Source organism: Oryctolagus cuniculus, chromosome 6 (genome assembly GCF_964237555.1).
Source record: "Oryctolagus cuniculus chromosome 6, mOryCun1.1, whole genome shotgun sequence".
Classification (NCBI taxonomy): Eukaryota; Metazoa; Chordata; class Mammalia; order Lagomorpha; family Leporidae; genus Oryctolagus; species Oryctolagus cuniculus.
Window position 1 is genome coordinate 111770432 of NC_091437.1, and position 12514 is coordinate 111782945.

The 12514-nt window shown below is 38.5% G+C and overlaps 1 protein-coding gene across 2 annotated transcripts in view; it reads right to left on the reverse strand.

Annotated features, from left to right (window-relative positions):
- Window positions 1-381: 381 nt before the first annotated feature.
- The window catches only part of RMDN1 (regulator of microtubule dynamics 1), a 34120-nt gene continuing 21987 nt past the window's right edge, over window positions 382-12514 (reverse strand). Inside the window, exons 6-10 of one of the 2 annotated variants that reach the window (XM_008255709.4) lie at window positions 8721-8776; window positions 6714-6801; window positions 4264-4294; window positions 965-1098; window positions 382-517 (exon numbers count right to left, since the gene is read on the reverse strand). In XM_008255709.4, coding sequence (XP_008253931.1) covers window positions 479-517; window positions 965-1098; window positions 4264-4294; window positions 6714-6801; window positions 8721-8776 — 348 coding nt within the window. In that variant the 3' untranslated portion in view covers window positions 382-478. The remainder of the gene's footprint in view (window positions 518-964; window positions 1099-4263; window positions 4295-6713; window positions 6802-8720; window positions 8777-12514) is intronic. The other variant, XR_011389177.1, reaches the window with a different exon arrangement.

Here is a 12514-nt window from a genome sequence, read left to right on the forward strand (position 1 = left end):
AATAATGGTAATTACTTATCTTGTTATTTACGAAGAAATCTAGAATTTTGTTCTCATATATTTAATCTGTTACATAGTCATAACAGAGGCAGGTGATTAGCATAGCAATTCAGATGTCCATTTCCCACATTAGAGTACCTGGGTTTAATTCCTCTACAGCTCCTAACACCAGCTTCCTGCCAAGCAACCCTCGGAGGAAGCAGATTTGGCTCAAGTCATTGGATTCCTGCCACCTACTGTGGGAGACCTGGATTGAGTCCCTAGCTTGCAGCTTTCACCCTGGTCCAGCCCAATTTGGGGAGTGAATCCAGGCATGGGAGTTCTCATGCTCAAAAAAAAAAAGTCACAACATTGAAAGAACTGAGAAAAAGAGCCATATGATAGTTTTGGTTAATGTATTATCTTTAGAATTCAATGAAAAGGCAGTATCTGTTAGGTATTTTAGGTATTGTCTTCTCTGAAAAGTTATCCATTCTTGTCACAAACCTGTAAGCAACTGTGCAGCTTCTGTCTGTATCTAAAATGGAAAAATACATGTTACAAATAAAACCACACAGCTTGGAGATCAACTTGTGAATTTTAAGTTCTTAAGGTAGACTGGTTTCTAAGAGTTTCCAGAAACCAGGACAGGACACTGCAAGGATTTCTTGACGGTGACTGGGTGAGATTCTCAGAGAACTCCTACACTTTCGCACACAACCCTTGATTTTTATGTTGCTAATATCTTACTTCATCTTTAATATATGTCACACAAAACCAATTCTGTACTACAGCCGGCAACTCCTCTAACATTTGCTTTGTGACAGTAATAAAATCCATACAGTAGTGATATAAATGTCAATGAATTCACATTTGAAATGAAATGCATTTGGACAAGTACACTTTTAAAGATCTTAAATTCACCTTTATTTAATAGTGCCTCAATGCTAATCCATCTGCGTTATTTTACCGGAGATGGTTTTACCTGTTTATCTTCCTCTGTGTGTGCAGGATAGTCCTTGGCTTTCAGCAGCCACAAAGCAGCAAGTTTTTTGTTATGTAGCTTCAGGTATGTCTTTCCTAAAAGCAGCAAGTTCTTGCTGTAGAAGTTTGGATCCACTGTATAAAAGGAACAACATTTGCTGCTTTTAATTTGAGAAGTTTAATTTACTGGTCTAAATTCTAATAAATTTGTGTGGTCAATAAAGGATAAGGATAACTGAATTTTCTTTTGTTTGGTTATTCATAACTGAAATATCTGTAAAATAATCACTACTGAATGTCTACTCTGTGCTAGGCACTATATTACACATATTTCTCATTTCACAATAATTTTATAAAGTAAATATTTCTTTTATAAGTGAGAAGTTGAGCTTCCAAATAGTATAAGTTCCTAACAGTGATTTTTTTTCTAGTTATTTTGTTCCCTATTGTAATCCCAAGTGCCTAAAACAGTGTCTGGAATATAACTATTGTACCTCCACATTCATAAGCTTTTTGTTCATGCTTTTCCCTCACCAAAAAATTTCCCCATCTTTTCTCTTAAAATCCTATTCACTCTCCAGGTCAGCCCAGGTATAATCTCTGTTAGCTGCTGCTTTTCTCCTTTGGTTTCTCATGGTATTTTAAAGTGTTCACACTTAATAAAGCATTTTCTTCATTCTTATGTTACATTTAGTTGTGTTCATGTTTCTTTCCATCATAAAGTCCCAAAGAGCAGAAGCTGTTTCTTCCTCTCTCTATGGTTAAGTGGAACTGACGTTAAGTAAATGATCACATCTATCTATGCATATACCATCATGATTCGTTCATTCATTGAGTGCACGTTATGTCCCAGACATAGTGTAATGGGCTGGGAAGAGGGAGAAGAAATGAAAGGAGGTGAGATCATGGGTACCAACAAATAGTTAAGACAGAGGAATAAGTTTTGAAGTACTAGACACTAGGAAGGCTATAGCTTACACTTTATCAGACAAAATAACTAGAAGAGTTCAAAGGTTCCCAACACAAAGAAATGAAAAATGGTTAAGGAGATGCAACTACCATGATTTGATCAGTATATACTGTGTGTATGTATATACATGTAAACATAAGTATACCAAGCTATCACACACTGAATCCCTTAAATATGTACAGTTGTCATGTGTCAAAATTTAAACAACAATTTTTAAAAAGTCTAAGAATGAGGGGTTGGCACTGTGGTGCAGTAGGCTAAGCCTCTCCCTGTAGTGCCAGCAACCCATATGGACACTGGTTCATGTCCTGGCTGCTCCTCTTCTGATCTCTGCTATGGGCTGCGAAAGCAGTGGAGGATGACCCAAGTGCTTGGGCCGCTGCACCCAGCATGTGAGAGACCAGAAGAAGCTCCTGGCTTCGGATCAGCCTAGCTGTGGCCATTGCTGCTATCTGGGGCATGAACCAGCAGATGGAAGACCTTTCCATCTGTCTCTCTCTCTCTCTAACTCTACATCTCAAATAAATAAATAAATCTTTAAAAAAAAAAAAAAAAGAGGTCTATGAATGAAAGCACAAAACTATCTTGCTAACTTCCATTCTCAACAGCATCTTCCTAGCAATTTGGAGCCCTCTATATTTAAAATATATTTTACCATGGATAGAATTTACTCATAACCCAAATTATCATACTTCTTTACACATAAGCACATTCAAATAAAAGGCACATTAGCAGGGAGCTGGACTGGAAATGGAGCAGCTGGGACTCAAACCAGTGCCCCTATGGAATGCCCGCACTACAGACCGCAGCATAACCTGTTACACCACAGCACCAGCCCCAATGATTACATTTTATAGGAATATAGCTGCGGTGATTTCTATGGTGTATTTGACAACATGCTTCTGTCTCTTACTTCCCTACCAAGTATTATTAATATTAAGAAGGATAAGTTCAGGATAGGCCAGTGACAGTTTATAGGGCCAGTCTTTCTTTTTCTTTCTTTTTTTTTTTTTTTTTTCAAAAACAAGAATAACTGGGGCCAGTGCTATGGCCCAGAGGGTTAAGCTGCTGCCTACAGTGCCAGCATGCCATATGGGCAACAGTTTGAGTCCCATCTACTATACTTCCTATCCAGGCTCCCTGCTAATATGCCTGGGAGAGCAGTCGAAGATGGCCCAAGTTCTTGGGTCCCTGCACCCACATGGGAGAACCCAGAAGAAGCTCTGGCTTCTGGTTTTGGCCTGGCCTAGCCCAGACCATTTGGGTAGTGAAACAGTGGCTGGAGGATCCCTGTGCATGTCTCTTCTCTCTCTGTGACTATGCCTTTCAAATAAATAAATAAATATTTTTTAAAAAATAACATGAAACTCTTTTTCACAAAATATCTGCAACTGAACAAAAATTAACCTGATTTAAAACCATGGTTCCTATCTAAATGCCTCTAATTAGTTGTGTAACCTTAAATAGGCAGTTAACCTGACATAGCCTCCTCTCCAAAAGGCAGACTGAATTACATCAAATGAAAGCCCATTCCAGAATTACAATGCTGATTCAGTAGTGGCCTATTTCCCACTCAGGTGCTCTGAACTGAAAAATTCCTGTTTTAAAAATTCTTACTACACTGGGGCTGGTGTTGTGGCACAGTGGGTTAAGCTGCTGCTTGCGACGCTGGCAACCCATATGGGCACTGGTTCGTGTCCCGGCTGCTCCACTTCTGATCCAGCTCCCTGCAAATGTCTGGGAAAAGCAGAAGACGACTCAAGTTTTTGGCCCCTGCCACCTTAGTGGGAGACCTGGAAGCAGCTCCTGGCTTCAGCCTGGCCCAGCCCTGGCTGTTGTGGCCACCAGGGGAATAAACCAGAAGATGGAAGATCTTTCTCTCTCTAACTCTTACAAACAAATAATAAATCTTTTTTTAAGAATTATTTTATTTATTTGAAAGGCAGAGTTACATAGAGAAGTAGAGCCAGTGAGAGAGGTCTTCCATCCCATGGTTCACTCCCCAAATGACCGCAACATCCAGAGCTGACTTGATCTGAACCCAGGAGCCAGGAGCTTCTTCCGGGTCTCCCACATGGGCGCAGGAGCCCAAGGACTTGGGCCATCTTCTACTGCTTTCCCAGGCCATAGCAGAGAGCTGGATTGGAAGTGGAGCAGCCGGGACTCAAAATTGGCACCCATATGGGATGCCAGCGCTGCAGGCTGGGGCTTTAACCCACTGTGCCACAGCGCCAGCCTCCAAATAATAAATCTTTTAAAAAAATTTTTACTATATATTCAGCATTCATGCAATTTTAAGTGTATTAATAAGTGAAATAAAAAAATATTACCTTGTTCTGCCCTGTGAAAATAACCTAATGCCTGTTAAAAACAGAGACCCAACATTAGGAAAAGGATTAAAGCTCACTCAATATTACAAATATTTATCAAATGTCTATTTATATATTAAATGTCAGGAAATAAGTCACCTTGAAGTCCAATTTTTTTACAGTGAGAGTTAACATAGCTAAATTGAACATAATACTGTTGACTAATTAGAACATTACAATATGTGGACCACAAATGATTTTTTTTCCAACTTGTACCAAACTTAGCATCATTACCAAACCTGCATCATGTACAGAAAAGGAACATTTTCATGTATAATGTAGCTATTTTGAATTTTCTCTTAAATTCTAACTGTGACTACTAGTAAAAACTAGATATAATCAAAAGATGAATTTACTCAGTGATACAAGAGCTGTACAATTTTAAAAAGTCTACAGAAATTTCCAAATAGAATGTTATTGTGGGGGCCAATGCTGTGGTGCAGCAGGTTAACCACCTGGCCTGAAGTGCCAGCATCCCATATGGGCACCAGTTTGAGACCTGGCTGCTCCACAGCGGCCATTGCGGGTGAACCAACGGAAAAGGAAGACCTTTCTCTCTTTCTCTCTCTCACTGTCCACTCTGCCTGTCAAAAAGAAAAAAAAAAAAAAAAGAATGAATCCCAAGGAGAAAAGGATACAATCAGCTGTACACTAACAGATTTGTAATGTGTCTGAGAAATGTCATTAGATAATGCATTATAAAACATTTTAAAAACATTTTAAGTGGGACTATATTAGCGGTTAGATTCACAGTAACATTCTTTTTTTTTTAAGATTTATTTATTTATTTGAAAGTCAGAGTTACAGAGAGAGGAGAGGCAGAGAGAGAGAGAGAGAGAGAGACAGAGAGCAAGCGAGAGAGGTCTTCTATCCGCTGGTTCACTCCCCAATTGGCCGATCCAATGGCAGGAGCCAGGTGCTTCTCCTGGTCTCCCATGGGGTGCAGGGCCCAAGCACTTGGGCCATCCTCCACTGCAATCCCGGGCCACAGCAGAGAGCTGGACTGGAAGAGGAGCGACCAAGACGGATCCGGCGCTCTGACTGGGACTAGAACCCGGTGTGCCCGTGCTGCAGGCGGAGGATTAGCCTATTGAGCCTCGGTGCCGGCCAGGATGCATTCTTTTTAATAATAATATGGGATGGGCATTTGGCACTGGAATTAAGCCAGGGCTTAAGACACTCACAACCCATTTTGTCAGGCTGGGTGTTCAAGCCTCCTCAGCTCTGCTTCCACTCCAGCTTCCTGCTAATTGCACCCTGGGGAGCAGAAGTGGATGGCTCAAGTAATTTTTCCTGCTGTCCATGTGGGAGACCTGGATTGAGTTTCTAGTTCCTGGCTTTCACCTGGCTTAGCCCAGGTAGTTGTGGGCATTTGGGGAGTGAACCTGTGGTTGAGAGATTCTTCGGTCTCTCTGCTTTTCAAATAAATTGTAAAAACCTATGTTAAAAATATTTCACAACTGTATTCTTATCATAGAACTAAATTTTCTAAACATCAAATTCAACACCAGAGTGCCCTGGGGTGGAGAGAGCACAGGAACTCCTTGTTATGATACAAGTATTGGGAATTTACTTTATTGCCTATTTCCTTATTCAGAAAATGTTGTGATGAGTAAGCCCAAAGAGTTTAGCCAGAAATCCCTTTCAATTTTTATTAATGGCTATTTTCATTTGAGAGGTAAGGGAGGGAGAGAGGGCTCTCTCTCATTGGTGGCTTACTCCCCAAATGCCCAAAGGGTCTCCCAACAGGGAACAGCTTGAGGAGCTGGGAACTTATTCCAGGTTTCCCAAGTGGATGGCAATCACTTGAGCCTCCCAGGGTCTGCATTAGCAGGAAGCTAGAATCAAGAATATAGCCTGACATGCAGCCCAGGAACTCTGGTATAGGATGCAGGTATAACTAGCATCTTAACCATGAGGCAAAAATTTGCCCCTCAAGTTTCATTCTTACCAGGAAAAGCAAAAGGCTATAGGAAAATATGAGAGAATGTGAGCCTTCCATAACCCCTTTTAATAAAATGTTGTAATTGTTGTTCTTCTATTAACTTAAACAGATGCTTTGTTTTCCTAAATGACTGTATTACTGTGTGAAATGCACCTAAAACACGTTGGGTACATGTTGTATTTCTTATACCTTTTAATTTTTATGGTATTGATTTCAAACACAAAATTAAGGTAGATTTTAGCTATGAGCTATTTTAGTTGACTATGTACTAGAATTATTAGCCACTCACCTAAAGGAAAAACAAAAAAACACTCACCAGTCATGGATAATAAGTATTAAGCCTTTGGATTAGATCATTAGTAACTTGGACAAGTCCCTCACTGAATCAGCTCCATATGTGTGGACACTGAAGAATGGTGCTGTAGTTAAGAAATTGGTACTAACTTAACAAAGGACATCATACTACCTCCTCATAGGTGGAACTAGGAGGAGTTGCAAACAGCATTTTAGCAATTCTTCTTTGATACCAAGGCATTTCAGCAAATGTATAGCACCTACAGAGAAATAAAATAACACTTACATTCAAAATTATATCTTCTTTTATCCAAAGAGTGATATGATTCATTAGTAGGGATTAAATATAAATAGGAAAGAATAGTATGAGTAATGATAATACAATATATTTTGTAATCAATATTTGTATTCAATATTGATATTGTACAAAACTGAACACAATATCGATATATTGAATACTATATATATATTTACAATGTATCATCCACCATTGAGTGCTCACTTTGTACCAGTGCTAGAATAAATGATGCTCTCCTATCTACTCCAAACAAAAACTGAGATAATACCATTATTAATTGTTTCATAAGAAAAACTCAAAAGTTTCAAAAACTTACTCAAGAAAAAAATGACAAAACTAAACAAGATGTACATAAATAACAGTAGCAACCAAAAATTTAAGCCCCTTTTTTTAAAAAAGAGGTAAAACAGATAGTTACTATCCAAAGACATTTAGAAGTTTCTGAAAGAAGTATGGGAAAAAAGTTTTCCATCTTTAAGAAGGTTCTGAACTCCTGAGGCACAGACTGTCTCCTTCCTGCTTACTTACTGACTTAGTAACTCTTGCTCAATCACTGCTAATTTACTATGTCCTTTATCATCTCCTTTATCCTGAAAGATACTTATTTCATTTTTAAAAAACTTTTGATACAGCACAATTTACACTTACTTTTTTGAATGACACTGAATACTTAGTTCTACAGTCTAAACCCAAAGAAAACAGTGACCAACCTATCTTCAAGAAAGACTCTTAAACAAGCAAGGTTAACACAGTGATGTAATGACATACCAGCAAAACAATGATCTATACTGGACATAGGATCACATGAAAATGGGAAGTTACTGAAAGGCAGATTGTATTGTTTCTCAGATGAGTCATGAGTGTATTTGATACACTTTAAAGATAAGATGATCTGGGGCTGGCACCGTGGTGTAGTGGGTAAGGCTGCCGCCTGCAGTGCTGGCATCCCATATGGGTGCCGGTTTTTGAGTCCTCTCTGCTCCACTTCTGATCCAGCTCTCTGCTATGCCCTGGGAAAGCAGAAGATGGCCCAAGTCCTTGGGCCCCTGCACCCACGTGGGAGACCTGGAGGAAGCTCCTAGCTCCTGGCTTCTGAACGGTGCAGCTCCAGCCGTTGCAGCCAATTGGGGAGTGAACCAACGGATCGAGGACCTCTCTCTCTCTCTCTGCTTCTCCTTCTCTCTGTGTGTAACTCTGACTTTCAAATAAATAAATAAATCTTAAAAAAAAAAAAATAGGAAGATCTTCTTGGGGCATCCTACTATTTTACAAAGACTAACCTAATTTTATTTAGCATGGTAAATGAGAACAGTCTCACAACAAAGGGGATTTAACAGGCTAACAAAAAATTTTAAGGCCTTTTTAGGCTAAGTATATGTTTCTAAATGACGTCAGTAACATGTTTAATACACTCACAAATTTAGTATGTTCCATACATAAGTGTAAATTAATGGATTCAACATTCTAAACTCAGTATTTTTAAATATTTCACAATTTGCTTTTTTTTTTTTTTTTGACAGGCAGAGTTAGTGAGACAGAGAGACAGAGAGAAAGGTCTTCCCTCTGTTGGTTCACCCCCCAAATGGCCAGGAGCCAGGTGCTTCCTCCTGGTCTCACATGGAGGCACAGGGCCCAAGGGCTTGGGCCATCCTCCACTGCCTTCCCGGCCACAGCAGAGAGCTAGACAGGAAGACGAGCAACCAGGACAGAATCTGGCGCCCCAACCGGAACTAGAACCTGGGGTGCCGGCGCCGCAGGCAGAGGATTAGCCTAGTGAACTGCGGTGCCGGCCCACATTTTGCTTTTTATACATCACAAAATATTTGTATGTACAACAAAATAAGATCATATTAAATACCACTTAAATATAAGTTCACTTACCAAATACCCATAAGATGAATCGAAGTAGCATCCTTAGGATTCAGTTCAATTGCTTTCTATCAAGAAATGAGAAAAATCAATCATTTTTTTTCCCTTAAACAACAGTAAATGCTTTACTGTGTCTGCTAAAGAAGCTATGATTAGGGGCTGGCGCTGTGGCGCAGCAGGTTAACGCCCTGTCCTGAAGTGCCGGCATCCCATATGAGTGCTGGTTCTAGTCCCGGCTGCTCTACTTCTGATCTAGCTCTCTGCTATGGCCTAGGAAAGCAGTAGAAGATGGTCCAAGTCCTTGGGCCCCTGCACCTGCATGGGAGACCTGGAGGAAGCTCCTGGCTCCTGGTTTTGGATTGGCGCAGCTCCCGCCTTTGCAGCCAATTGAGGAGTAAACCAGCGGATGGAAGACCTCTCTCTCCCTCTCTCTCTCTCTCTGCCTCTTCTATGTGTAACTCTTTCAAATAAAATAAATAAATCTTTAAAAAAAAACAAATAAAATAAATTTTTACAAAAAAACCATGATTATAAAGAAAAAAAAGCACAGCTCTATGTTTCAATTTTTCTATGATAAGGAATTTCAATTTTCTTCCTCCTGATTCTTTAATGATTGAATTTGTCTCAATACACTATTAATGATTTGTACTAAGGTACTGTGTTATAAGGTTCAGAAACAGATGGCAAGGCCTATAAGGATGAGAAAAATCATAAAATATATAAATCTAATTTTTAAAAAAGCAATAACATATAACTTTCAATGTTCCTTTCTTAAAGGAAAAATAAATGTTTTTTTTTTATTTTGGCCATATCTTGAATGTTGAAAAAAACTATTCACTAAAAGAAAAGCTAAAAGTATATAATTTTAGAAAATCTCTTCCTATATGGGAATTTTTTTCAACTTCCCATTTGTCCTTACCACAGGAAAATACTATTTATTCATAGAAAATGTGAATCAAATAATTATATATACAATGTAAAATATGCTGATAAAATCTAACTTGCTACTATGTGAATTAGTGTAATGCAGAAACTACAGAATAATTTTAAAGAAATTCCTCATTTTATTTATATTTATTTATATATTTTATATATTTTTTATATATTTATCTATATATTTACTTTTATAAAAGCTACTAAGGAAATCTCACAGATTAAGATTAACCCTGATAAAAATAAGACTATTTAAAATATTAAGACTAAGATTTCCTAGTTTATGCTTTTATAAAATCTCATATTTTCACTTTCAGTTTGCTAATGCCTGAGATACACATTTGCACATATTTATAATAGTTAAGAAGATGGGCTCTGAAGCCAGACTGCCAGGGTTCATAGCTCAATGTCCTCTAATTTGTTGAACTTAACATATTTTATATTCTTGCTAAGACTGAATTTTGAATTATACAAATACAACTACCTCATAAGTTTGTGGTTAAAATGAGCAAATAACAGGAGATGCTTCATGTAATGATATTTTGTATCACCACCATCAATTTCCTGTTTTCATAATGTAACACCAGGAACTTAATTCCCAGCTTACATTAGTTAATGTTCATAGTAGTAGTAGAGACAATTGCTTAAATAAAGCTGACCAAGAATAACTTGGCAGAAATCTTGCTTACCTAATATGGGTAAAAGTCAGCACTGAGCTGTTTTACCTCTCTTGCAATACAGCAATATGATTATACAAAATGCATTTTAAAGTATTCACTTATAACTAAAATACTAAGCAACCTTTCCCAATTGAAGTGCTGCATAAACTTGTAGGAGTAGTCATTTTCTTCCATCTCCTGTGAAAGAGAATATAGAGCCAGTACCACTTGAGATGCATGGAGAAAAGATAGTTTGTCACATGCAATGGGTGTCTTGGGGCACAAGGGTTTAGTTTTCTTATGGGAAGGGTTTGAGAAGGACTACTTTAAAAAAAAGCCTTTTCATTATAATCCTTCCTCCCATTATATCTTCCAAAACCAATCCAAACATGCTAATTCCTTAAGACTTCAGATGTGATAATGGAATTTCAAAATGGAAGTACTATAATGACTTTTTTGGTATATAAATATTAAATATTAATTCTTTGTATATTTACACATATACATTTGAAAGTAAATAGAAATACTGTAGTTGTTTTGTTTAATCAACAGCCATCTCATTAATGTTTTCTGCAATTTTTCATTGTTCACATTGGAAGTTATGAATTTCTATATCCTGAGGCATAAAATAATTAAGCTATTTACTTATTACACTAAGAAAATTGCTGTTTTTCAATCTAAAATTCTAAAAATTGTATTTCACACCATTATTTTAGGTAAAAAATTAAAAAGAAGGGGCCGGCGCCATGGTGCAGTAGGTTAATCCTCTACCTGCGGTGCCGGCATCCCATATGGGCGCCGGTTCTAGTCCCAGCTGCTCTTCTTGCAGTCCAGCTCTCTGCTGTGGCCCGGGACGGCAGTGGAGGATGGCCCAAGTGCTTGGGCCCCTGCACCTGCATGGGAAACCAGGACGAAGCAGAAGCACCTGGCTCCCGGTTTCGGATCGGCCCAGCACCGGCCATAGTGGCCATTTGGAGAGTGAACCAGCGGAGGGAGGACTTTCCTCTCTCTCTCTCTCTCTCTCTCTCTCTCTCACTGTCTGTAACTCTGTCAAATAGATAAATAAAAATCTTTAAAAAAAATTAAAAAGAAAAAAACAATGTCAATGATAATGTAAGGTACCACTGAAAACTTAATAAATCTGATTTCAAACATCCAAAAATGTGAAATATATAAACTATAAAATGTAATTAGATATACATATTTCTACTGATGCCTACATAAGAATTAGGTTTCCTGTCTCCAAATGTTCCTTTTTACCAATTGTTATATAAACTAGGAATTGAGACTATAACCATAAAATTCTGCAAAGTTAACATATCCAGCACTATTCCATGAATTTTTCCATTGCTTTTTTCTTCCTTTGTATTTTTACATGATCTGCAATATCAAGAGATATAAATATGCTGGTTTCATCGTGGTACTATTTTTTAAGGATGGAGTAGTGTGCATGAACAATATGAAATAAATAGACTCCTACAGAATTTTTAGCAGCTTAAGGAAAAACTTGCAGAAATAAGTAAATTAACTTCAGGAAGAAATATAAACCACAACACACAGGCAGAACACACACACACAGTTCATAATCTAAAAAGGGATGATTATTATTGGGAGTGGTATGTCAAATAGCTTAAACACACTGTTATAGACAACACTGAGGTCTTCAGCCTTGTGCAACTGGTTCCATCTGAAAGAACTGGGCTAGTCACGTGATTACTTAGGGCAATAGGGTATCAGCAAGTAGGATGCAAGCTTAATGCAAATTTGCACACTGGAACATTTCAAATGTTCATTCTCAGAAGCCAGCTAGTATGCTGTAAAGAAGCCTGGACTATATTACTAAATAGAAAAAAAAAAAGGTGGGAGAAACTCTGGTAGATGAGAGGCTTTTTTTTTTTTTTTTTTTTTTTGAAAGGCAGAGTTACAGTTACAGAGAGAGGCAGAGGCAGAGGTAGAGAGAGATCTTCCATCCAATGGTTCACTCCCCAAATGTCTGTAACAGCAAGAACCGGGCCGATCTGAAGCCAGGAGCCAGGAGCTTCTTCTGGGCCCCCATGGCAGGGCAGGGGCCCAAGCACTTGAACCATCTTCTGCTGCTTTCCCAGGTGCAATTGAGCAGTCGAAATATGAACTGGAACCCATATGGGATGTCGGCTCTCCAGGCAGCGGCTTTACCCACTACACCACAGCGGCCAGCTCCAAGAGAGGCCATCT